At 41.2% G+C, this 26,839-nt stretch overlaps 1 protein-coding gene across 2 annotated transcripts in view; it reads right to left on the minus strand.

The window, feature by feature from the left end:
• Nucleotides 1-6,092: 6,092 nt before the first annotated feature.
• Nucleotides 6,093-26,839, minus strand: part of itprid1 (ITPR interacting domain containing 1) — a 29,833-nt gene continuing 9,086 nt past the window's right edge. The window contains exons 7-17 of one of the 2 annotated variants that reach the window (XM_031739577.2): nt 22,079-22,156; nt 21,789-21,991; nt 20,912-21,426; nt 19,991-20,051; nt 14,150-14,262; nt 11,836-13,968; nt 8,902-9,029; nt 8,013-8,124; nt 7,591-7,905; nt 7,115-7,165; nt 6,093-6,885 (exon numbers count right to left, since the gene is read on the minus strand). In XM_031739577.2, coding sequence (XP_031595437.2) covers nt 7,118-7,165; nt 7,591-7,905; nt 8,013-8,124; nt 8,902-9,029; nt 11,836-13,968; nt 14,150-14,262; nt 19,991-20,051; nt 20,912-21,426; nt 21,789-21,991; nt 22,079-22,156 — 3,706 coding nt within the window. In that variant the 3' untranslated portion in view covers nt 6,093-6,885; nt 7,115-7,117. Of the gene's footprint in view, nt 6,886-7,114; nt 7,166-7,590; nt 7,906-8,012; nt 8,125-8,901; nt 9,030-11,835; nt 13,969-14,149; nt 14,263-18,985; nt 19,788-19,873; nt 19,914-19,990; nt 20,052-20,911; nt 21,427-21,788; nt 21,992-22,078; nt 22,157-26,839 lie in introns of those variants that run through there. The other variant, XM_039617554.1, reaches the window with a different exon arrangement.

The raw sequence follows: 26,839 nt of genomic DNA on the forward strand, positions 1-26,839 counted from the left end.
TTCATATCATCAGATCTTTGTTTTCTCCGTGCACCGTGAAAGTAGGTGAAATTGTGCCTGAAAAATTGCTGTCAATTGTTGCTATCAATTTTTATGTTGCTAACACTGCTTGCACCTGCAGACACCATGCTAACGCTAAGCTAGCCAAGAACCCCCAGTGACGCTAAAGTTGAGGAACTGCTGACCCAAGCCCAGGACCGTGAAGTGAAGTGAGCCATCATCTGCAGCGAAGCCAGCCGCTGCTGAACTTCCATAGGTAACAAACTGATGACCAGTCAAGCTGCAGCCTCTGTTTCTATCTGTTCATGTTTCTACTGTAGAATCACCATGACGACCAGTTTCAAGTCTCTTTGTGCTGGTTTTCATCTTTGATTTGTGTTCATACCTAAGTACTAAGAGAAACATCACGTGTGTCCTCATTAGGATAGGGATTTGTGTTGATGTGTGGGCCTGTAGCCTGTAGCTTTATATTGCTAACTGGTAATTATGAGACAGTGTTCAGATCATTTTAATATGTAAGTAACATGAGAGTAACGTAACAAGTAGTATAACAAATGTCTTTCTTCAACCTAGAGGACACGGAGGATGGGGAGGAGGATGACGCCACCTTTCCTCCCCTGCAGTCCAGGCCAGCGAGTGGGGCTGAAGTGGCACTCCTGGTGGACAGCAATTTGTATGAGGTCTCACCTCACGGCATCTATTTATCAAAGGATGTACAAATATGCTGCACAGTCAGTATGCTCGCTTAATGCAGTCACACTGCTATCAGCATATCAGGCAGAAATTCTGGAAGACATGGGCTCGTGTTCCCCAAACTCAGCCCTCTGGGATGAAATCTGCATGGTTAATGATCTCATTCTTCGCTCCTCCAGGGGAGCAGTCCAAGAGTGTGGGCATGTAATGGGCCTTGCGGTCTCGGGTAAGAGAGCCTTGTGGCTAAACCTGTCAGGCTTAGGTGATGCTCAGAAGGCTGAGGTCATGGATGCAGCCTGTGACCCGACCAAGGGTCTCTTTGGCCCAGCCCTGGAGAGAATGAGAGAGACAAGCACCCGCAGAAAGCAGGAGAGAGAAGCATTCAATCTCTGCTTACTAAGAAAACCTAAACCACACCCCCAGCAGGTGTCAAGAGCTGGCTTGACAGCAGCAGCTGTGAGAGGGAGACAGAGTGGGGTCAGAATGCAGAGAGGAATGGGAGGCTCTGCCATCTGCCCAACAGGTCAAAGTAGAAAACCAAAAACCTTGGGGCAAGCCGTCACAACCCAGAGAGGGGAAAAAGAAACCTACAGCCTCGCACACTGGCAACATTCTGTGTCACCCCTCTCTTCTCACCCAAAAAGAAGGAAGGTGTTGGAAGGGGCAACCAAATCACTCCAAGGTTCAGGGTCTCCAGAAGTTTCCAGTTCACCAGGAGCACCCTCTCAGTCTCCTCCTCCAGTTCAGGGAGGACAGACGTGTGGACAAATGGCGCAGTGTCACCAGGCACTTCTAAGCACTTCTGTCTGTGTCACCAAGCACTGCCCAGAGTCACCAGGCACTTCACTGTGTTTTGGGGTTAACAAAAGAAATAAAATGTGCATTTCTGCAGTCAGGCAGTTTGCCGAGGGCAGAATGTCTCCCCAGTTTCATGATAAAAAAACAAAAGAAAATCACTGCTATTTCTCTTTGTCCCCACTCTTCCTGAGGGGGACAGCCCCAACTCCTTCCGGGAGACAGGGGTGATGTCATACTACCCCGTCTTCAGGGACCCTCTCTTAGCTCGGCTGAAGTGGTGGTGCACATCCGCAGTTCATCCCTCGGTCTTGTCAACCGTTTCCCATTGTTACAGTGTTACAGTTTGCGGTAAAACCATCGAGATTCAGCGGAGTGTTAACTTCAGTGGCCAGTGGCGATTCAGCAAATGTCCTGGAGGACGAAATATCCTCCCTGTTACACAAACAGGTGATCAGAGCGGTCCCAAGCGAAGACGCTCAGCAGGGCTTTTACTCCCGCTATTTCCTCATCCTGAAAAAGGACGGAACATCGCGCCGTCCTATCCTGGAACTGCGTGTGTTAAACAAGCATTTGAGAAAGTACATGTTCAGAATGCTCACACACAAAATGCTCTGTCGCTCAATTTACTGAGGCGATAGGTTTGTTACAATTGACCTCTCAGACGCATATTTTCACATCGCCATTTATCCTCCACACAGGAAATATCTCATTATCAGAGCATAGCGTATGAGTTTCAAACTATCCCATTCGGGCTATCCTTAGCTCCGAGGGTGTTCAGCGAATGTGTGGAGTAATCAGAGTGAGAGATCGGGGCTGTCATTGTTTTTAATAGCTCCACGGTGGCCATCCAAACACAGAATGGCAGAAATCAGCCAGCTTCTGGTGGACGAGCTATCCGCAGGGACCTTCTCAGGCACGTGGGGAGATACACTATCCTCACCCTGACCAGGTCGCTCTCTGGGCCTGGCCCGTGAAAGGTGGAATTTAAATGCGGCAGGCATGCCTTCGAAGGTTATTGAAACCATTCAGAATGCTAGAGCCTCCTCCACCCGTTCCATTTACAACAGTAAATGGTGGGTTTTTAAAGGGTGGTGCCATGAAAAGCGGGTAATCCCTTTTTAGTGTTCAGTAGTGGAGCTGTTGTGTTTCCTTCAGGACTTGCTGGACAAAAGGAGAGTTAACAACAAGACCAAGTGTAACGCGGTCAACTCAGTGATGAACTCCAATAACAACTCGTTCAACGCTGCAACAAACTTCACTACTAGCAATGTGTTCCACTCTGCAAGCATGCAAAGAACTGCAAACACCTGTTTGACGCCTCGACAAAGAATAACAAGGCCACAATAGCAACAGGAAATGCGAGACCACGACAGGTGCAACAACTCCTGAGATGTTCGTGTCCAAGAACAGGGCCATATCTTGGTCTTCAATCATGTACAGAGGACAAGAGGGGCCCATAGCGGCAGCAGCAACAATAATGGCATCCCATTGTCGTTCACTGTCCCAGCCCATCCCAGCCCCAGTCCCAAACATAATCTCAAACTCAAAGTCAGTCACTGAGGGGAAGCCCCACAAATTACGCAGCGGCACGGATCACGGAGTCCACGTTCCGCCAGTTCCTCACTCGGGATATCCTAGACGTAATTCTCGAGCACACAAACACAGAGGGCCTCCGAAGATACGGATGGGAACACTGAAAAAGTGGAGGACGACTAGGATGAGGACAAGAAATATTGATGAAAGGGATGACTGATACGACAACCGATGAGAGGATGAGAGGGATGGGTGAGACAGAGCTGCTCACCTACTTGAGCCTGCTGATCTTGGCTGGTGTTTACAAGTCTCAAGGAGAGGTTGCCACCAGCCTGTGGGACACGGAGAGCGGCACGTTGATGTTTAGGTCCACGATGTAGCTCAAAACGTTCTCAATTCAATTCATTTCAATTTTATTTATATAGCGCCAAATCACAACAACAGTCGCTTCAAGGCGACACCCTGGCTTTCAGATCTGCAAATAGGCTACATTTCTTACAAGTATGGTTACTAAAGGAGGCTGAAGAGTAGGTAAACACGTCTTAATCTAAACATTTTTAATTAAAGTTATGGCACATGGCCCCCCAGTGCAGTAAGGTCATCTTGTACCCATCCATCCTTCCATTCTCTTTGGCTTATCCTTATCAGGGTCACGGGGTGCCTGGAGCCTTGTGAGCAGCAGGGTACACTCTGGACTAGTGGTGTGTGCATTGATACTGATATATCGATATCACAGAATATGACGAGGACTTTATGATGAGACGAAATGAAGAGGAGGACAGGAACTGGTGCTGCTAGGGTGAAACAGCCATTGCTTGTGGAGCCCTTTGGTGGTGCAGGAAAGCACTGTCCAGGTAAAGAGAGAGAAGTATGTAGCACTGTTGGTGAATTTTGGAAAGGGGCTAATGTCTAGTTTTAGGTTTTTGTGTCGTAAAACTACAGAATTTAAATTAATAAAGATGTTTATGTAGTAAGGGGCATGAAAAAACATTAAGAAACAGTTTACATTAGATTTATATTTAACATATGACAAAATGCTGAGCAGCAAAATAGCAGCAAAATTATATTATGTCTAAAGTTTAAACATTTATTTCTGCCTGCACAGAGTGGATAGTCTAACAAATTAAATCATCATAAATACATTATTTTATAGTTAATGCTTTATTTTTTATTCTCATTACTTTTTATTATAGCACTAGGAATAAATAATAATAAGGGTAGGATTCTGGATCAGCACCACAATACAAACTTGTGGCCATAGTATATTAGAGATGGACCGATCCGATATTACGTATCGGTATCGGTCCGATACTGACCTAAATTACTGGATCGGATATCGGCCAGAAATAAAAAATGTAATCCGATCCATTAAATATCAAAAAAACACCTCACAAAACTTGCGACACGGCGTAACTCGGCTCATAACCGTAGCAGTCGGAGCAGTGTGCGTCACGTGATAGAGCGGCTGTGTGTATTTGTAGCCTTGCTACCAAACCAGCATTTCATCTCCGAGGAAGTTATCCCAGAGAGAAGTAAAGCAAGTGTGTAAGTTCATCTCTGAATGTTTGTAAAGCGTTCCCATGTTAAGCTTAACAACCGATATATGGAGCGACTGCCTCTCTCTCTCCCTCTCCTGCTGCTACTTCAATCATGAAACTGATCAATGATCAGCTGATCGGCTTTTCTGTCGCGAGTCCGTCTCTCTTCTTTGTTTTTGGCCCACTTTGCACCAGAAAGAGGAAACCAGCGGCTGAACAACAGCAGCACGTTTAAGCTTGATAAGCTGTTGTTAGAATGTATTTAATATTACTTTCCACACCAGGATCCTTTTCACGTAGCTGACGGCTGGTAACTGTGCAGGGGCGGATCTAGCAAAGTGTAGCCAGGGGGCCGATAGGGCATGAACAGGGAAAAGGGGCACAAAGACATACTTTTCTTTCTTATTCTTGTTTAAAATGTCTAGCTTTTAATAAATAATTATCTGAATCTTACACCCAAAGTTTTAATCTGATGTAAAATGTATAGAAGTCCATTACTGTATATAGTAACTGTTAAGTCTAATATACCCTAGTAAGCTATAGTACTTTTTCCTTTGGGAAGGTACCATCTGTGCAGTCTGCAATTCTGTTGAAGAAAGATGTTGAATCTATTTAATTATTCTTGAAAAATAATTTATTTCTGTGCATTTTTTTTCACCCTGCATCAAATTAAAGTTGATTACATCGATTAAGCATCATGAGGTGGAGGGTGGGGGGGGTTCCCTATTTTTTTTTTTTTTGCTGGGAGTTTGAACCCTATTAGTTAGGTTGCTTAATATTTCTGCTAAATACTCTTTAAAATACCAGAATAGGGAGGATGGAGCAGGTTTAAGTTTATTAGATTGATCAGTGTTGCTGAACTATGAAATATTTTGGGTGCAGTGTGTTTTTTACATACAGGTATAACAGAATAGCTTTAGTGTTGTTGTTTATTTAAACTTGAGTATGAACTTATACAAAATGCAGCAAGATATTAAAAAACAGTTTTATTGATTAAAAAAAACACTATATCGGATTCATATCGGTATCGACAGATATCCAAATTTATGATATCGGTATCGGACATAAAAAAGTGGTATCGTGCCATCTCTATAGTATATACAGTATTCTAGAGAAGGTCTAAAATGTCACTGTATGTGTGTTTGTGTTTTATGTGTATAGACGTTTAAAAAAAAAATATTACTGATGATATAACATTGTCCAGGCATGCTCTGTAAGGACATGAGTTGGGAGTTCTCCTTGTAATCGGAAAGTTGCTGGTTTGAGCCCCGGCTTGGACAGTCTCGGTCGTTGTGTCCTTGGGCAAGACACTTCACCCGTGGCCTACTGGTGGTGGTCAGAGGGCCCGGTGGCGCCAGTGTCTGGCAGCCTCGCCTCTGTCAGTGCGCCCCAGGGTGGCTGTGGCTACAATGTAGCTTGCCATCACACGTGTGTTAATGGGTGGATGACTGGTTGTGTAAAGCGCTTTGGGGTCCTTAGGGACTAGTAAAGCGCTATACAAATACAGGCCATTTACCATTTGCATTTTATTATTATCTCATAACACTTAATCACACTTTAATCAGCTACCATCTCTCCTGTGGACTCTTTAATGTCTACAGGCTCAAATCAGCACAGCCCTGCCCTCCAGCACTATCAGCAGCAGGAGCAGCAACTCTTCAACAGCAACATTGTACCCATCAGGTAAAACATAGGCTACATTTGCTTTGCATTGTCCCCACCTGGTGACAATGATATAGTATGATGTGATTCCATATTTGATTCTTGATGAATGTGGGTTGTTGTTATTCAGCCTGGGTCTATGTGCCCCATTTTAACTTTCAAACATCTCTGCACAGCCCTGCTCTCGATCCTTTAGTAAAATCAAAACCTTTAGAAGTCTTTATTCAGGATTGTACTCCAGTAATTGGTACATCCTGCTCCAGTCTGAAGTCACACAAAATAAAGACTCACAGAGATTATGAATGCACAAATCACACAAATGTGTTTCACTTTTCCAAGGTATATTGTTTTAATGTAATTAAGGTGTAAAACTTACCAAACATTACTATATTTAATGAATTAAGTCACAATTATATTGCTATGCTTTATCTTAAAAAAGAAACATTATTCTTGTAAAACCTGATATGCTATGCCTTTTCACGTTCTTTTCTTTTGGTTGTCTTGTTAGCAGACCCATTATACTGACACAAACAGTAAAAGAGACTCAAAAAATTACAGAAATACTAAGTAAACACTAAAACTGCACATCTCATACAATAAGGCTTTGAAAGAATGGAATATTGACAAAACATAGGTGCACATCACACAATGTTCCTGACACCTGTAAAACAGGAAGGCATAAAAGTTATTACAAATGAACAGCTGGATTTGAAAATAACCCAAAGAAACATTAGCTCACACAGGTTGTCTCACAAACATTTGAGACAACCTGTGGCTACATCCAGGGTGACGATTCTTTAGTGGTCTACTAGTTTGCAGAAAGCACATTAACTAAACAAACAAAAAAAAAGTCTTTTGACAAGTTTGTAAGCTCTGCAACTGAATCTTACCTCTTATTCTGATGAGTCTGTGTTCACAGAATGATGCAAAGTCTCCTTCAGCTGAAACACAGGATACACAATCTACAGTAAAAAAGCGAGATCACATTCATGTAAATATTGTAAATCATTATGTCAGTTTTCTAGGATTCAAGAAAATGTCACTAGTTCAGACACTTCTAATGTCAAACTCCGGTGCACCATCTTAAATTAAAAAATGCCTCATAAGCTGAGAAGTGCATGTAAAATGTGGATTTTCTGAAAAGTTTACATTAGTTTAAGACTCATATTTTAATTTGTCAACTTATAATTAGTCACATGGACAGTTTAGAAACATCTTCTATTTCACAATCAGGTTAAATTTAAGTAGTGAGCTCGTAGTGCAGGCAGCCGAAGATACAGAACCCATGATTTTTGTCACAGTTCGGCTGTGTGGCAGGCAGGATTTATCGACACATAAGAAGATAAAAATGGGATTTTTTTCTTACTCTCTGCAAGAAGCCTACTATATCTAGCTTGTCTGCTTTGGTGGGAGAACCGCCCTGACCATCACAGATGCTCTCAGACCCAGGAACTGACTGTCTGTTGGAATCCAGTCCAGGTTTCAGAGTCTTCCAGCCTTTCCAATCAGAAATGTGGCTACTCTGTATGTCAGCTGCGGTGAGCAAGGGTAGCAAAGAGCACTGAGTGGCTACTGTCCTGTTGGGCATGGGGTTAGATGATGATGTGGGGACTGTTCCAGGTAGAAAGACTTTAAGTTGAGAGCAGAGGAGAGATTGTTCATCCAACAATCTGTGCATCTTCTACTCCAAAACACAGAATCAGAAAACATAAAGTTAAAAAAAACAAAATTATATCGGCCTGCCTATCTGTCTCAGGAGATGAATTTTGTTTTCATTAAATATGTTACCATTTTCAAGCTTTCATCATACTCATAGGCCAGTTCTTTTAACTGCCTCTCCAGCTCCCCAGCCTCTTGTTTTACTGCACGTCTCAGCTCTTCGATGTCCCGAATCTTCTCTCTAAACACGCACAACACACACACACACACACATTTATTGTTGGGTGCATGAAACTGTATGGTAATTATCACCATGCTAATGCTCAAAGTTGGTTATCATGCGGACCAAAAACCAGTGAGTGTTTTTTAAGTGTACACTCATAGTTACACTCCAATGGATGCATCTGGGGCAATTCGGGGTTCAGTATATTGGCCAAGGATCCAGAAAATGCTCAAATAAATAAATACTGGTGAGCATTTAAAACTGCTAAATTACAACCTATGCTAATGAACTCCCAGGGTCTATAACTTGAAAAAAATAGTTTGAAGATAAAATATACTACATATACCATGTGTAAAAAGAACAATCTGATTCTGAGGTGGGCAGACGGTCAGAATTTTATTAGCACCTCACTCACTGATTCTATGAGAAAGCTGTACGTCTACTGCATCCTCTGTGAAACTAAATAGAGAAATTCCAAGAGAGTGACAGCGTACTCAAAGAATTCTACAACAGTAGAAACGTAACTACCATGTGTGGAAAAAGCTTTTAGGACCTCACTTTTTTGCAAGGTCTGGGACCCTTACTAATGTTTTTGCCAGATTTGACTTTGATTCTATACGTGCAGTTTTCATAATAAATTAAGGTTCAAAAATGAATACTTTAAATAACAAAATATATTATTATTCCTAGACGGGGACTGCTAACTGATAAAACCTGTTTCTGAAAGGACTTTGGTTGCGCCTGTAGCCAGAACACATTAGATTCCAAATAGAAATGTATAAAATATTCTTGTACCTGTCCTGGTCAGAGAGACAACTGTACACAGCAGCCTGGTCTTCAGAGAGTTGCTCCTCCATGTTACTTAGCACAGACCAAAACTGCTGCAGACACAGCAACATCTCCTCCAGCTCATCCAGAGAGTACTATAGAGAACAAAGACACAGTTACCATTAAAAAAGAAAACATCTATCTGTCGAAGACATTTCACCTCTCCAATAAGCTTCTTCAGTTCTAACAACAAATGGTAGAAAGTCCCAGGTGTTTAGGCCCTAGTGAGAATTGTCACTAAAGAGGGTTGTTGACCTACTATTGATCATAGTCTCATCACATGAGCCATGGAAACTGTATTCCCTGGATACTATGGTCTCTTGGTCTCTTTCAGCTGAATAATGTGCCCTGCTACAAAGCAAAAATGGTTCAGCAATGGTTTGACGAGCACAAAAACGAGTTTGAGGTGTTGACTTGGCCTCCAAATCATCCAATCTCAGTCCAATCAAGCATATGTGGGCCTCCATGGATAAGACTTCTTTGGCAATAGATGGGACCAAGAAGTCTGATCCAGCAAAGAGGCCCCACCTTGTAACCTACAGAATTTAAAGAATTTGTTGCTAACATCTCGCTGCCAGATACCACAACACACCTTCACACAGCTTAAGGTTGGTTTGTTTTATAAAACACATTATACCTTTGATGGATATGTTATCAAATATGTTACTAAATATTAATTATAGTCTGTTAGTAATAATCCAGTTGCACAAGTGACACAGCAGAGAGCATTATTTCTTAACAAGACATAAGTATATATGGATATTTGCATGGCTCAAGTGTCTCTTTAGTGTTGTATTTTTGTCTGTTTCATAATTTGGATTTCTCTCTCTTTGGCTACACTACAGTTGGCAGAAAAAGCTTTTCTTGTGTAATAGCTAGCTAATTACTCACTGGTGTATACACAGTAGACCTTTCCAGGACTGGACTTCTAATCTGGCATACCGAGCAGTTGCCCAGTGGGCTGATGCAAACTTGTGGGCCGAGATTAGAGATTAGATTCATGCAGATTAGATTCATGCAGATTAGATTCATGCTCTGTGGTCAAATGGTTCTGCATGTGGGGTCGTTACTAAAAAACATATTACAAAGAACACTTTTGTTAAAAGTAAAACAATATGTTACTCAATTACTCCAAGGAGAAAGTAATTTAATATACTACTCATTACATAACTTTTAATGTTACTCACTAAAATAGCTGACCAAAATAACTGTCTCAAAATTACCATTTAACAGTTTAAACCTGAGGCTACCGCCCCACACACCAACACAAATCCCTATCCTAATGAAGACGCACATATAATCTTTATCTCAGTATTTGGGTCTATCATTTTATAATTTTGCTCTCCATTGCGTCCATCGGAGTGTGAATGTGTGTGAATGTTGGTTAGATTGCACTTGAGTATAGAAGTGCTTGTATGAGTAGGTGTGAATAGGTGAATGAGGCATGTTGTATACAGTGTTTTGAGTCCTCAGAGAGAGTAGAAAAGCACTATATAAGAATCAGTCCGTTTATATAAGAATCAGTCCATTTACACGAGTCCAACACCACAAAGCAAAAGCTTAGCGTTAGCATGCCATCTTGCTATCTTAGCATTAGCATGCTGTCTGTGCAGATGCTTGCAAAAAGCCAAAGTTATGTTAGCAGCATAATGCAGCTGTTTCTGTCGTGGAGGCAGCTTCCGCTTTACCATCGCTCACATCCTTTTGTGCAATAAAAATAAAAGTTGTCCATATACACTAGCATTTTCCTCCTCTGACAAATGAAGTCAAATCAGCTAGTTGTAGTGGAACCAATAAGCAAGATTGATAGGCAAACAGCCTAACAATTCCAAGGAATTGTGCTTCTGGAACCGGTTCTTGATTTCCATCCCTAATAAACAGTGCTGGTTATCCGGCATACCGGGTATTTTCCCAGTGGGCTGACCCACTTTTAGGCCAATGAGTTGAATGCATTGGGCCAATGAAAGATGTGCAACATCGGGCGCTGACAGCAGCCCATTTGTTCATTTTCATTACTGACACTCTTTTGCCCAATCCGATCTCATAACGCAACCTGGCGCTCCCCTATCCTCGCTGTGTGCTCACGCACCTTGTAGAACAGATTTTAGTGTGAAAGAACGGCCAAAAAGGTGGAGCTGTTGGTGATGTTGCACTGTCAACAGTAGTAACAGCAACAACTAGTAACCAGCCCTCACGGTCACAGGAGGCTGCTGTTTTTAGCACCAGATGTGGAGAAGTGTAGGAGGAGTGAAGCAGTATGGGTTTTTTTTGTTTGTTTGTGTTTAGTTTTGATTTTTTGAGCAAACACGAAGGGCTGCCTGAAACAAAATTACCAGTCCCATTCTAGCCGTGCAAATAAATAAATAGGTTTCGCTTAGATTGCAGGGTTGCTGCACACCAGCCCCACAAGCACTGACAGCAGCCCATTCTTGCCCAATCAAATTTCTTAATGCAACCATCCCTGCTCCTACCTTCCCTGTGTGCCCAGTGCACCTTATTGAACAGTTTAATGTGGAAGAACTGGTTGATACAGACAAACTCACAGTCATAAGAACCTTCTGTTGGTAGTACCAGCTGCGGGGAAGTGCTGGATGAGGGACAGCAGTCCCAGTAACTTTAGTCCTCGGGCCCTAAAAGTTCAGCTCTGATTGGAACTCAAATTCTAAACTACTTCCATCAGTCACTGCCTATCGGCCTTGGTCTGAACCTGAAAAACTGTAAGACTATAGACATAAAATAAAACCAAACCTTACTCACTGTGGTGCTTAAATACATGTAGTCCAGCAACTGAAGTTATAAGTAAAAGGGTGTGTATTTTTTTATGAAGGTATCAACATGAATCTATTTGGCTAAATACACAAAATAAAGTTAGGATACACTAGACAGTGTGGTATTACTCACAGGACTGTTTCCGAAAGTGTGTTCCTTGTTGTTACTCTTGTGAATACAGCAGGTATGGTCACAGGAGCAGCAGCATGCCATGGTGTCTTGCTGATTGCCCTCCCAAAGTTTCTTCTGAGTTTCATTTCCATTTCTGTTCATGTCTTCTTCCTGCTCATCCGGCCACAATCCTGTATCTACAGATACTGACTCTGTCTTACAATTTATAGCCATCTCAGGGATAGTCTCCTGTGATTTCCAATTGTTAGACAGGTGAAAGAAAGAAGGAGATGAAGAGAAGAGCTCTTGATGTGCTGGTTTTTGTGTCATTCCTGGGCAACTCATGGACAAATTCGTTTTGTTTGGAACAGCATGAAGAGCCCCATATGATAAATTCTTGGTCAGAGTATTGCGCTGAATTTGCAGGTCTGTCCATGACTGGACAGCACGAAAGGGGCTGGAGGTGTCCAAAGGTAGAATGATAGGGAGACGAGTGCTTTTTGACTCAGGAGTGTATGGAACATCCTTTCTGTGGACAATATGAGAAGACAGATATGACGGCATTTGAACTGAAACAGAACGATTTGATGGTCTGACATTCAGGATTGCAGACTGGGATGTGGATGTCAATGAGGAAGGTACATCCAAGGAGCCATTTGCAGCTCTTGAGGTCTGGCCTCTGTCTGTGTTTGCTGAGTATGACAACAGTAAAGGGATGGCATTGCCTGTGGAAGAAAATGAATCTACAGGAAGATTTCCAGGAGATCCGTCTGAGGCTTCAAAGCTTCCTGACGCTTCAGGGGTTGGATTGGACAACTGGATGGGTTCTGCCCAATAGACTCGCCCTTCAGTATCAAGCTGCTGAAAAAAGTCATCTAAATCTATATTCTCATTATCAGAGTCATCTACTGAGGTTTCAAATACCAGATCTAAGTTCTCAATCGCAATGAGATTATTGGGTTTTACTTCATCTCCGCTGTGTGCCTGTGCAACTTGATCGTGTAAACATATGTAACTCCCGGGTGATTCACTTTCTTTACCAGCAACGTGTTTTTGATAGAGTTTTCTAATATCGTTTTGTTTTGTCTTTGCTGACATGTCATCATGCACAATAGAGGAGTTGACCAGTGTATCCATTTCTGACTGGCTTTCTACTTCAGAAGGTGAAGGTGCAGAACCTTCTGATAGATTAGCGGGAGTTTCTGTGTCTGAGATGTAAACGACAGCTTCTTGAGAAACTTGGGGACCATGTCCCTCACTTTCTTCCTGTTGTTTTTCATTCCTCTGAAATTTTTCCAACAGTATATCATTCATCTTGGCATTTGTACCATTTTGGATCTGACAGGATAGAGCAAGATCATTGTTATCATTGTGAGAATGCTGTCTGTTCTTTGGGGGTAAGACTGTACTATGCTGTTCAGAGACAACCTGCTCTGACTGGTCTGAAATTTTTCCTGAAGCTGGGTCTATGAGATCATTTTGATGATGTGATTGTGATGACACATCAGGCTGACAAACTGGGATGTAAAGTTTATAAGAAAGGGAGGAAGGTGTGGGAAAACCTTCCTCTAATTTTGAGAAGTCCAAAACAGGTGGTGCTGATGGATTAGCTTTGTCCAAATGAAAAGAGAGCAAAGGGAGACTTTCATCCTCTTCCTTTTGTGTACCAGCAGTTGACTTTGAAAAACTTATTCCATCAGAATCTGGAAGAAAAGATTTGTTTTTGTTGCTTTCGGGAGTTTGTGAGATTAACTTGATTAATTTGGGAGAGACCAACGTGGGTGGAGAACAGATTTCACTATTAGCAGAGTGAGGTAAATGAGGAGAAGTGGGAAGCTGAGACGATATGGCACCAGAAGAAGAACTTTGTATTGAAGCGGGTGGAGACTGATCCTGATTTGGTGCTCTTTCAGTGTTTGCAATTTGCAGGTCACAACTTGAGAGAGGCAGTGAGGCAGAAGCTATGGACGAGCTCGATTCTATAGTAGAATCTGGTGAAGGACAGGGTGAGGAAGGGAGATATTTATTAACACCACAAGAGGTCATTGTTGAGGCAGGGATGGGAGATTTGTCAGTATGAGGAGAAAAAGCAGAAGACTCTGGTTTCTCACTGCCCTGATTGTCGGCACTCCTTTCTGAAAACCCTGAACGAGCCTGAAATCAAACAGGAAATACAGTCAAACATCTAAACGTTCAAATGCTCTAAATATACTAAATAGCAACTTAGTATACTCTATGATCTAGTGTCAGTGTTATGAATTAGGGTAGTGCCCTGCATTTCAATAAACTTGAAAGACTGTGAGAAAAGTGAGACTGCATTGACAAGAGAGGAGACCTTGATGATTTCAGATCCTGGTGATGCCAAATGAGGGACCAGTGGTATAAAGGGTTCTTCTAGAAAGCCACTGCTGTCTGACTGGCAGCTGTTGGTCCGCATTAAACCTCTCACTGCTCAAACATATGAAGGAGGAATGAGAAGACAAAGAGAAAGAGGACATGGAAATATATCCACAACTTATCAAAATCTCTGGTATTTGTCTCAACACTGGAATTTAAAAAGTTTTAAAAACAATGTTAAACCATTGTGGAAAATGTACTTTTTATTCCAAACTTTCTTCAGTTCTATTGTTCCCAGGCCAGCTAATAGAAACAATCTCTCCAGCATGTCCAGTGCCTACCCCAGGCTCAGACACCCTTCAGAGAAAGAAATTTGCATATATAGTCTCATTCTTTTCATCAGCACCCACAGCTCGAGGTCATAGAATGAACCGAGATCAGTCTGCATATGGTTTTTGTTTGCAGTGACCACAACACATGACCACAACACATGCTAGTTGAATTGCTGCGATAATTGTATGGAGCTGAATATAATGGATTTAATTGTTTTTAACCCTTGTTCATTGTAGCTTTTTGTGTGTTTTTTTCTGTGCACTGTTTTTTATAAGATTGTGACCTCACAAACTTTGAGTTTCTTTGCAGGTTTACTCCAGATTGGTCGAATCCATGTATATCCATGACACTTGGTACTATGAACATATGGGCATGTCAAAAATCCCGGTCCCCAACAGCTTTTCCCTTGCAGCAAATGACAGCAGCAACATTATTCTCTTGTTCCTTGTGGAGAGACCCTTAGCTTTGCTTGGCCTTGTGTCTGTTAGCTGGTTTGTTGCTAGTAGTCCTTGTAAATAGCTTAATTTTCTCATTGTGTATATATACAGATCACTGAAACGTAAGAGGTGAACTGCTTTTTTGCTCTGAACACTTGTTCTCCTGTTGCTCATTTAGGGAGTTAGGTTTAGCATATGCCTTCTGTTTGTTTAGTTTTTTCCTTATTTTTTTGTCACATAGGAATAAGGTAGCACAGCTCCTTGAAAGGTAGCCGCTTTTGTTTGTTGTTTTGGCATTGGTTCATCCTGGAGTCAGTTACTGGTATTGCTTGTGACCAACTATGTGTTAATAAACAATGTCTTTGACAGAAAATTACTGGTTAGACTCCACCTCGTTTTGTGACCACAGTAGGGACTCCCTTTGAAGTTTATACATTCCCAGTAATGTGCAAGATGTCCTACTTATCCTTGGTCTTTGCTTCCTTCCAGGAAGGCATTTTGGAGATTCTCAAAGTACTCCCTTCACTGCCCTACTTTATATAAATGCCCTTAAGCTAAACATAATGTTTATTATAGACAAACTGAAAGAATCACAAAGGTTCAGTAATAGAGACGAGACTCTGTACGCTCAGGATTTAGATTAGGCAAGCTGTTCCTCCCAATCACATCCCTCCAGTTGTCATCACACCGAAGTCCCCCAGTTTGACAATGGATGCCCCAGACCACTTTGATCTTGTAGTAGAATTGTAGTAGAAAATGAAAAACAGAAACGTTTCTGTCATTTAATTGTTTATTGCTTAATTACGTTGTGTAGTATGAATGGCCATAGGGTAGATTTTTATCAGCAGGAAATGCTGTAAAACTTAGCAGATCAAACAAGTTAAGAAATAGTATCATCATTATTATTATTATTATTATTATTATTATTATTATTAATGCTCAATACTGAACTGAGACTTATTTTTATGCATTTACTACTAAGCTTAAATCCAAGCTCTCCCACCTATCCTGCTCTCAAACGTTTGCTGTTGTAGTCGGATGTAGTCCAGTTTATTGTCCAGTGATCAGACCACACAGCGGGAATTTAGAGACTGCTGCATCTTTGTTTTTACAGAAGCATGGCTCAGTGACAGAGCTCCAGACACCACCATTCAGCTACACGGGCTCATCTCATTTCGTGCAGACAGAAATGCAGCTCTGTGCGGTAAGACTCCTAGTGGTGGCTTGTGTGTCTACATGAACTTGGAATGGTGCAAGAACTCTGTGCTCGTTTCTTATTACTGCTCATTGCTGGTAGAGTTTATGACTGTTAGATGCAGACCTTTTTAACTTTCCTCGGGAATTCACTGCTGTGTTCATTACAGCAGTGTAAATGCCACCCAGCACTAGCGCTAAGGGGGGCAATCAGCGAGCTGCAGAACTCACACCCGATGGACTGTTTATTATCACCAGAGATTTCAACCACGCAAATCTCAAGTCACTGCTTCTGAAATTGCATCAACACGTGGACTTTGCGATGAGGGGAAAAAATGGGCTCGATGTTGTTTATACAAAAATTTCAGCATGTAGAGATCAAAGTCTCGCCCCCACCTCAGATACTCAGACCACTTGTTATGCTAATTCCAGCATGCAGACCGCTTGTCAGACGCTGGAAACCGGTTCTGAGAAAGGTGAGAACTTGGCCTGCAGGAGCTCTCTCTGCTCGTCAGGACTGTTTTGAGCACAGTGACTGGGACATGTTCAGGGAAGCTGCAAGAAATGGCGACTGCACCAACTTGGAGGAGAACACATCATCTGTGACCAGCACACAGGCAAGTGCATCGATGACGTCACTGACTCCAAGACTATCATAGCACGCTCCAACCAGAAACCGTGGATGACTGCAGAAGTGCGTGACCTGCTAAAGACTCGAGACTCAGAGCAGGCAACAAGGCGGCCCTGAGAACAGCGAGGGCCAAACTGTCTCAAGCCATCAGAGCAGTGAAGCATGCGCATGGCAGAAGAATCCACAGCCACTTCCAGGCCATCACCAACTACAGGAAGCAACACCTAATAATAATAACAATAACAATAATAATAATAATAATAATAACATTTCTTCACACCGCCCTACTAGATGTGCTGAACAACGTCTATGCAAGGTTTGACGCTCAGAATGATGTGTTGGTGAGGAAGTCCCCCCCCCCCCCCTCACAACAACCAGGTTCTGTCGCTGACCTCTGCTGAATGAGGAAAACTCTTCGCAGAGTTAGCCCACAGAAAGCTGCTGATCCAGATAACATCCCTGGGAGAGTGCTCAGGGAATGTGCAGACCAGCTGATGTCCTCACTGACATCTTCAACCTCTTCCTGAGCACTGCTGTTGTCCCAATGTGCTTCAAGGCGAACACCATCGTTCCTGTGCCAAAGTCCCCAGTGTCCTGCCTCAACGAATGCTGTTCATAGACTTCAGTTCAGCATTCAACACAATCATTCCTCAGCACCTGATTGGAAAACTGAGCCTACTGGGCCTGAACACCTCCATCTGCAACTGGATCCTGGACTGTATGACAGAGAGGCCTCAGACAGTCCGGAATGGTAACATCATCTCCAACACCAGCACACTAAGCACTGGAGCCCCTCAGGGATGTGTGCTCAGCCCACTGCTGTTCACTCTACTGACTCACGACTGTGCAGCAATGCACAGTTCGAACCACATCATTAAGTTCGCTGATGACACGGCTGTGGTGGGTCTCATCAGCAAGAATGACGAGTCAGCATTCAGAGAGGAGCTGCAGCAGCTAACGGACTGGTGTAGAGTCAACAACCTGTCTCTGAATGTGTACAAAACAAAAGAGATGATTGTTGACTTCAGGATAGCACAGAGAGATCACTGTCCACTGAACATCGATGGATCCTCTGTGGAGGTCGTCAAGAGCACCAAATTCCTTGGTGTCCACCTGGTGGAGAACCTCTCCTGGTCCCTCAACACCAGCTGCATGACTAAGAAGGCCCAACAGCATCTCTACTTCCTACAGAAGCTGAGAAAAGCCCATCTCCCTCCATCTATTCTCACCACGTTCTACAGAGGGACTATCGAGAGCGTCCTGAGCAGCTGCATCACTGTCTGTATGGTAACTGCACCGTATCGGATCGCAATACCCTACAACGGATAGTGAGCGCAGCTGAGAAGATCATTGGAGCCTCTCTTCCCTCCATCACAGACACTTATGGCACCCACTGCATCTGCACAGCCACCAGCATTGTGGAGGACCCCACACACCCCTCACATACACTCTTCATCTTGCTACCTTCAGGCAAGAGGTACCGGACCATTTGGGCCCTCACTGCCAGACTGTGAAACAGTTTCTTCCCCTAAGCCGTCAGACTCCTGAACACTCTGGGCCGACACACACACACCTTCATACTCCAAGTTACCTTCGGAGCGGGAGTCACAAGTTCGATTCCCACCCAGTATCCAGTAAGGGTCCTGGCTAGACCCCTCATGCTAAAAACAAAGCCCTGGAATGGCGCGGCTATGTCTGCAGCCTGTCCGCAGCTCGGACACAAGAGTTTCACTACATGTTGTACTCTGTATAATTGTGTATGTGACAAATAAAGGTTGTTTGTTGTTGTTGTTGTTGTACTTTTTACACAATACTCAGTCTTTTTGCACATTTCTATTGCACTGGGGGGGGGTTTGCACTTTGTTTTTTTGCAATTTTTGCACATTGCACTTTATGTTCTCCTGTGTTGATATGTAGCACCATGGTCTTGGAGGAATGTTGTCTCTGTACTGTACCACTACACATGGTTGGAATGACAATAAAGCCACTTGACTTGACTTAATGGGAGAACACACATGAGGTTTAAGCCTTGGACAAGTTTGAAACCTTATGTCCTCCACAATAAAAATGGCTGAAAATAAACACAGGTATGACTTCATCCGGTTCCTAATTTTATAAATTCTGCACCCCGCTTTGCAGTCTCCAGTATCATTGAAATGCAGCCAGATGCTGCTCATTTTACATTTTTCTCTCAGTTCCCCACTTTTTTCCTGACATGCTTGCATTTAAATCCGCCTCCCCGTCTTTCTGTGTACCTGGCCTGTACCACTACACTTGCTGTCTTCGGAAGGTCTGCCTTGGCATATGAAATTATCTCGTGGGCCAGATATGATTGTATCACAGATAAAGCAGGTCAAGTCCAAGACAGATACATTTTTTTGGGTTGTGCGAAGATCTTGTAGAAGTTCCTCTGAGTGCTGCTTAGTGCTTGTTTAATCTTTAGACCAATGAAAATGTAAGTGTAATAGCTTTTCCAGGAACAAAAAAAACATGAAAGTTAAGTTGGAAACTTAAGTGGTTTGAGTGCTTTGAGAGAATAGAAAGCTGCTATATAAAAAACAACCCATTTAGCATTTACCATATAGGTCTATAATTGGATAACATCTCAAGCTCTTCAGTGTAGGTTCAAGTATAAGTCAAGTGTATTTGAAGTATAGTATGGTCAAGTGTATGCTTTTTAAGCAAAAGCTTAATTAGATGTACCTAAAACACAACTGTGTAAATATTAAACATGCTCTGGTCTCTGCACTTGAGGGTGGAAGAGAGCAAAGCAATAAAATTCCCTCTATCACATATTAATGCTGCAATTACAACATGATGACGATTGATGTGATACTTGGTTTGACAGCAATGATCCAAATATGAAAATGACCAAAGCCTGTAACAACTTTGCATATCTGGATCATGGTAGACTCTTCCATGATGGTAAAACTGCATGCAAATAATGTATTTGTGCTCTGTTTATGTCCATGAATTACATACCTACAAAGAATCCCAGATGTTTCATGTATGAGGAAGTTTTTATCCTTTTATAATTGGGACTGAATAAAAAATAGTGAGTGAATAAAAAACAGCACTGCGGAAAAGAATGAGAAGGTATGCAGAGATTTAACAGATCATGTAGCACCTGAATGAAGCATCCACTTTGTCCTCTTTCCATGTTACTTCTATGAAGAGAAAACTTTGCTGATATTTCTTTAATTGCTACAGTCTTGTTACTTTGTAATTGTACAGTTTTACTAACCAAAGTTTTCTGCTCCTCCCACGTAGCTCACTGCGACACTGCTTTCATCAAAGCTCTGTATCTAGAATGAGATATGAAATATAACATGTGTATGATTAGTAAAACTCACAGGAAGTCAACACAGAAGGAAAAATATTAGATATACAACATAGACCCTTAAGAGTTAATAGATTGTTGCATTTTAATATCTGCAGGAATTATATATATATATATATATATTTATAATTATATTCAGTTACTGTTTTAAAATAAATTCCAATGTATGAAATCATTTGGAGGGAGTGGTTGTTCTAGTGTAATGGGAGTGTCATATTCTTCCCTTTGCATATCAGCTCCTTTATCAGTCCTGTCTCACACCAAGTTAGGGATTGAACCTTCCATTTAGTAGATGATCAATTCTGTCTGTTGAACCACAGCTGGTGGCTGTGGCACTAAAATAATTTTGTCTTTACTTTGACATTTCTCTATATAATCATGTAATGAACAAAGGTAATCATTTGAAGGCTAGACTCAAGGTTCCACTTATCTAATTCAGGGTTGTGGGCAGGCTGGAGCCTATGGCAGCAGTGAAAATAATGGTCTCTTAACGAACAACCCCTTAATGCCGATTGTATCATATTTGATAGATACAGTTTTTTGTGAGTTTTTGAGACTTCTACATCCTGAGTGTTTTTTCCCTCTGAAAAACCTAATTAAATTGCACAACACATTGTTAAGCAATTATTTAAAAAAATACCAGATGTAGCATAAATGATACAAATTAAAAGTCATATATGGAAATTAATATGTAATTAATTTTGTAAACAAAATTGTCAGATAGTTCACTAAACTCTCTGTTTAAAAAAACTGTCAATTTTTTCATATTTCAGGTTTTAAGGGGTTCTCTGTTCTATAACAGACTTAGTGTTGCCTTCAACTTGCCTCCTCCATTTCAAATGATTCCCTGATCTGTCCTTGGCTCTTCTTCCTCTGTAAAAAAGATTTAGCTGCCAAGGGGTGACCTTCTCTCAGGGGTGCAGATTTGAACGCTCCCTCCTGGGATAGTAAATAAACCAAGGGATGTTGGGATTGAAGGTCTGGATCATTTCCTTGTTCCTCTGCCAAAGGACTCAGAGACGCAGTCTCTAGAGAGCCTGCTTTAACTCTTTTTAAGCAGACGTTTTTGTCTCTAGGGCTGGGTGTGGGTTGTTGTGACTCAGATGCAGGAACACAGTTGGCAGCAGGTATAGTCAGGCCATGGGTTTTATTCCTGTGTATTTGGCCAAGTGACTTTTTTGATGCTCGTCTGAACAGCATTCCCATGCGCCTTCTCCTCTCCTGGGCCTCAGGGGGCAGGTCTTTTCCTTGTGTTGCTTTCATTGGAGAGGAGGAAGATCCTATAAAGCTGGAGAATGCTGTAGTGACCTGCTGTAGAACCTCAAGTTGTCTAAACCGATCTGAGATAGGAAGAAAAAAGCAAGAAAGTATTGTTGTCAGAAATATGGACTTGATTGTACAACGTATAGCGTCACAAAAACAATGTCCCTCCATTGGTTTTTGTATTTGTACAAAGCACAAATTTAGTATTCCTTGTGTGCACTGAAGTCTGATGCCTTCAAAATACTTTTGAAAACAGGGTTTTGTTTGTTTTTTCACTTCTATCAAAAATTTGAGTTTGATGGGGGCTTGACTGTGAACCAGATCTCATCAGCCTCCATTAGTGTGGACCTCACTGATGCTCTTGTGACAGTATGAAAGCAAATACTTGAGACCAAATTTCAATATTTTATATAAGAAAAAAGGAATCAGTTGGACTCACTGCTGACGTCTGGGTTCTCCAGGTCCAGACGGTTTTTCTGAGCCTCTAGAAACACTTGGAGATTTATTCCTCTTGCCTGAGACTGATAATTAATGAATCGTGCCGGAATGCGTCCAGAGAGGTCAGGTTCATCACAGCCAAAGCCCAGGTCCAAGAGAATCTCTTCTGGGTCGTCGTTCCATAGGTTAAGTACATCCATCACACTGCAAGTATGAGAAGGTATAATTGCTCAGAACCGATTAAAATAGTTCCAGTTGTATAGTTCTGTTGTGTGTCGGTCAGTGTTTAACCTGAGTGGTCCAGAGTGACCTGAAGTTGCTGAGCTGAAGCTGTTCCACCTACTAAGGGCTGGACCTGAGCTACTCCACCTGTATGATACAATCAAAGCATGAGGTTTTATTTGATTTAATACATTTATATATAAATTGAGGATACTTAACAGTATTTTAAAATATTAGATTTGAACTGATAAACTAGTTTCATGATTTCAATTTGTCATGAAACGGCTGTGTGCAGGCAGGAGAGAACCAAACGCAAATTCACTGAGGCAGAAACGCAGCTTTATTTGCGGACACAAGGAAATACAAAACTAAACTAGATTGGGTAGCTCTAAGAAATAATGCATACGAGGAAACACTGGGAACACACAGCATGAGGGAGGGCACGACAGAGGACTGAGGGAGACGCTGACCTAAATACATAGAGGGATAACAAGGAAGTGAGAACACACGAGGAACACAGCTGACATGAAAAACCATAACGAGACAGGGGAGGCTGGACTGAACAGAATGAAATGAAAACACAGGACCTTCACAATAAAATAGGAAACATGATGTGGGAGTGGAAAGCATGAGGGAGAGCACGGACATGACGCGCTGGGGAAACATGGAAAACATGACAGAGTAAAACACGAAACACGACACAAAAACTCACACCACAACAAAAACACAGACACACAGGGAGACACAGAGGGTGGAGACGCAATCCAACAAACTAAACTGAACAACCTCAGAACCGTAGAATAAATAATGAAATAACAAAATGCAAAACCACAAGACAACTAAGAACGCTGGATCAAAATGACCCAGGACCATGACACAATTTGCCTTCAAAAGTAACATATCAAGTCAAGTTATTTACTATAGGAAAACTGTTCTTTATTGAATCAAAATGTTGTTGTTTTTTTAATCATCGCTGTGTCCTCAGTTCAAAAGCCACCATTTGTGTCGAATCTTTACTTTGAACATGTTAAAATAGTATAACAAGAACAACAAGAGAGAAAAAAGTGACAAACAAACAAAGCAAAACAAAAGGAAAACAAAAAATTATAATAAATAACTTACATGTTCAAAATGTAGTAGGAAGAAGGCCAGGCTTATTTAATCCCACCCCCCTTTCCACTATAACTCATAGTCTGCACTTTGTCTTCCTGTTTATGCTCGGTCCATCACAAATTCTTCATTACAATTTCTTACATGTATTCTTTCTTTATTTATTATTCTTATTTTTATAACCCCAGTAACACGTTAAAAAATGTACAAATTTATATATATATATATATATATATATATATATATATACTTATATAAACACACCCACAAACACACATATACACATCGCTATTGTGAAAATGGTGATCACAGCCCTGCCTCCTCCTTGTGCTTTGCAAAAACCACATTCAGGTACTGTTGGGACGTCGCTTCAGTTCTTCACATAGTCTGTTCCACAGCTTCACTCCACACACAGAGGTGCAATCACTTTTTAGTGTTGTACGGATACAGGGATGTTTTAAATTTAATCCCCCCTTCCCTTTTAGAAAACAGAGTATTGTCAGGAAGTAGGTTGTTTATTGCTTTATACATAATTTGTGCCATGAGAAAATGAACCAGATCTGTAAATTTTAGCATTTTTGATTTTAAGAATAGGGGATTTGTATCATCTCTGTAACCAGTTTTATGGATTATCCTTATGGCCCTTTTTTGCAATATTAAGGTTGATGATAGCGAACATTTATTAGTTTTGCCCCAAACCTCTGCACAGTAATGCAGAGATGGTGAAATCAATGAACAATAGAGAATCTGGAGTGACTTGTGGTGCAGAATGTGTCTTACTTTACTTAATATTGAAACTTTGTTATGTAAATTATTTATATGAGACTTCCATCTTATTTTATCATCTATTATCACACCAAGAAACTTGTATTTAAGAACTCTTTCAATCTCCACACCATGAATCAGCAGTTTTACAGATTTAGTGACACTTTGTTTATCTCAAACCACTTTTTAATTTTGCACATTTCTGAGCCGATCATATCCAGCAGCTCCTTTAGATTCCCCCCCGAACAAAAAATACTTGCGTCGTCTGCAAATAATGCTAATTTTAATATATCAGATACCTTACAAATATAATTTATATAGATAATAAACAATTTTTGACCCAGATGTCCAAGCATGATGAAGAATAGTCACCCAGCTTCACAAATTGTTTCCTATCACTTAAATAATTTTTCACCCAGTGCAGTACAACCCCCCTTATCCCGTACCATTTACCGTTTATTGATTAATATGTCATGACTGATTGTGTCAATCCAGCTGCATACTGTTTCTGATCTATAGCATTTGTAATCTCCTCGATTGACTCCGTTAATGCCAGTGATGTTGATCTTTTCGACCTGAATCCGTACCAACTGTCAGAGTAATTTATATTTATCTAAGAATCATCACTGATGATTAGTGGATTAGTGGATCTGTGAAAGCCCTATTAACACACTATAATAAACATGGATTTTAGAGCAGCGTATATTAAATAGACAGACACACCACTTAATCTTTGAATTCAGGTGTTTCCTCTCCCATTGCCATGGGTCTATAAATCCAACCACCATGCTATGCAGTGTGCCTTTAAAACATTTGTGACAGAATGACTTATTCGAAAGAGCTCACTGAATTTTCTCCATCCTAGACATTCAACAACTAACTGGTAACAAAGTGTTTAGGAACCACATCAGCTCAGCCAGTTAGTTATAGTGAGGAGTCTCCAAGTCGGCCTGCACTTGGCGACTCCTCACTTGCAGAATTCCAGATCTCCTTTAGCATTAGCATTGGAATAAAAGTTCTGTGCCCAGAGCTCCATGGCATGGGTTTCCATGGATCCTGCAGGTTCCCCCAATGCTTTTGTTCATATAATGTCACTGGACTGTTTTACAGGGGAAGCCTTCCTTATTTCAGCAAGACAGACAATATCAAGCCACATGATTGTGTAGTGCTAAATTAATCCTGACACACTGACAATATTGGAATTGGCATTAGGAAAAGAAAAACACATTTAAGGAGGCTATTAAGTCTTAAGTACCTTATAACTTAAATCGATCAAGAATGGTAAAAAAAAATAAAAAAATCTATGGTTTCCAAAACTATGGCAATGAATTTGCTCAGCTGATAACATAAGAAAACTGCAGAAATAAATCAAAAAATAATATCGAACAAGTGCACTAATATGTCTCGATCAGCTAACGACCGGAATCCTCTGATTTTTTAGCATAAAAGTGGGGAGGAGATAGCTCAGTAGGTAGACCGTTCACACCATGATCAACAGCCACCCTGAGGTACCCCTGAGCAAGGCACCGTCCCTACAAACTGCTCCCCGGGGGCTGGATTGGTGGCTGCCCACTGCCTCACTGAGTGAATGGGTTAAATGCAGAGAGTAATTTCCCTACAGGGGATTAATAAAGTATACAAAAAATTAAAATAAAATAGAAGTACAGCAGAGCACTGTATGTGAGATAAGATACTGTAACTTATTGCAGTTTGAAAGAGAGTACAAAGTTTAATAACTCATTTTATTATGAAACCTTCTTCTGTTGAAGAAAAGTGAGGTTTTATTTGCATATGCTGTCAGTTATACCTTTTAGAAAGGAAATCAGAATCTGCAAAACTTGATTTGGCAGGTTCAAATCTGAATTAGCGACGATGGTGCAGCTCTAGTTTAAAAACATTTCCTTAAAAAGCTTTTATAGATGAAGTCACTCAGTTACATATTCATGATTAACCAGGTGGTAACCACGAGACAATGACACCTGATGATACACAATACATCAACTAGTCACACAGTAAATCGCAAGATGTGTGGATTATTGCATTATATTTTTTAAAGGCTCAAACTTTATGATAGATACCTACATTTAGTTATATTTTATTTATTATGCTTATTTGGAAACATTCAAGTCACATTAGAGTACAGTGTTTGGGTATTTCAACCATATTAGGTCTGATTAATATTTTAAGCTGCCAAAAGCAACAATCCCAAACTCTCAAAGTCCAGACCTGCTAATCATACTGTTTGCCAAGACTAAAAAAGAGAAAGAAAAGAGAAAAAACACCTTTAATTGTGCACTCACATCTTCTGCTGGTCTTTCGTGATCACTACCCGATTTAGCCTGTTGTCTTTGATCCCTTTGCTCTTGGCTGATATTTATTGTACAGCTGTCAAGCATTCTAATAGCTTTTCCATGATCCTTTTACTTTCCATGCAAACTATGTGCTTTGCAGAGGGGGAGGGTAAGCTTATTTGCCTAGTAAATATTACTTGTAGTTGTCCAACTATATTTGTAGTTTTAGACGCTGGTATCACTGCCTGAATATGTTTTTTTTTTTACTTTATGCACAGAAAACAGACAATATCACTGTAACATGTTTTATTAATTCTAATGAAGCACAGTTTTGAAGTGGCACTCACTGACCACTTAGCATTAGCTCTACTTAATATAATGATATATAATATCTTATAGTCTGCTTCAACTGAAAGTTATGTAATATGTGTTTGTAGCAGCCTCTCTCTGGCACTGAGTTAAACCGTGAAAGTCTTTGCTTTTATTAAAAAAAAATTCCTAGTTTTATAGTTTTTAGCAGGTTATAGTTCCATCCATCCATTCTCCTTGTCAGGGCTGAGGGGGGGGCTGGAGCCTGTCCCAGCTAGCATTGGGCGAGAGGCGGGGTACACCCTGGACAGGCTGACAGCCTGACGCAGGCCTAACACAACGAGACAGACAACCA

Source organism: Oreochromis aureus, linkage group 9 (assembly GCF_013358895.1).
Source record: "Oreochromis aureus strain Israel breed Guangdong linkage group 9, ZZ_aureus, whole genome shotgun sequence".
Classification (NCBI taxonomy): Eukaryota; Metazoa; Chordata; class Actinopteri; order Cichliformes; family Cichlidae; genus Oreochromis; species Oreochromis aureus.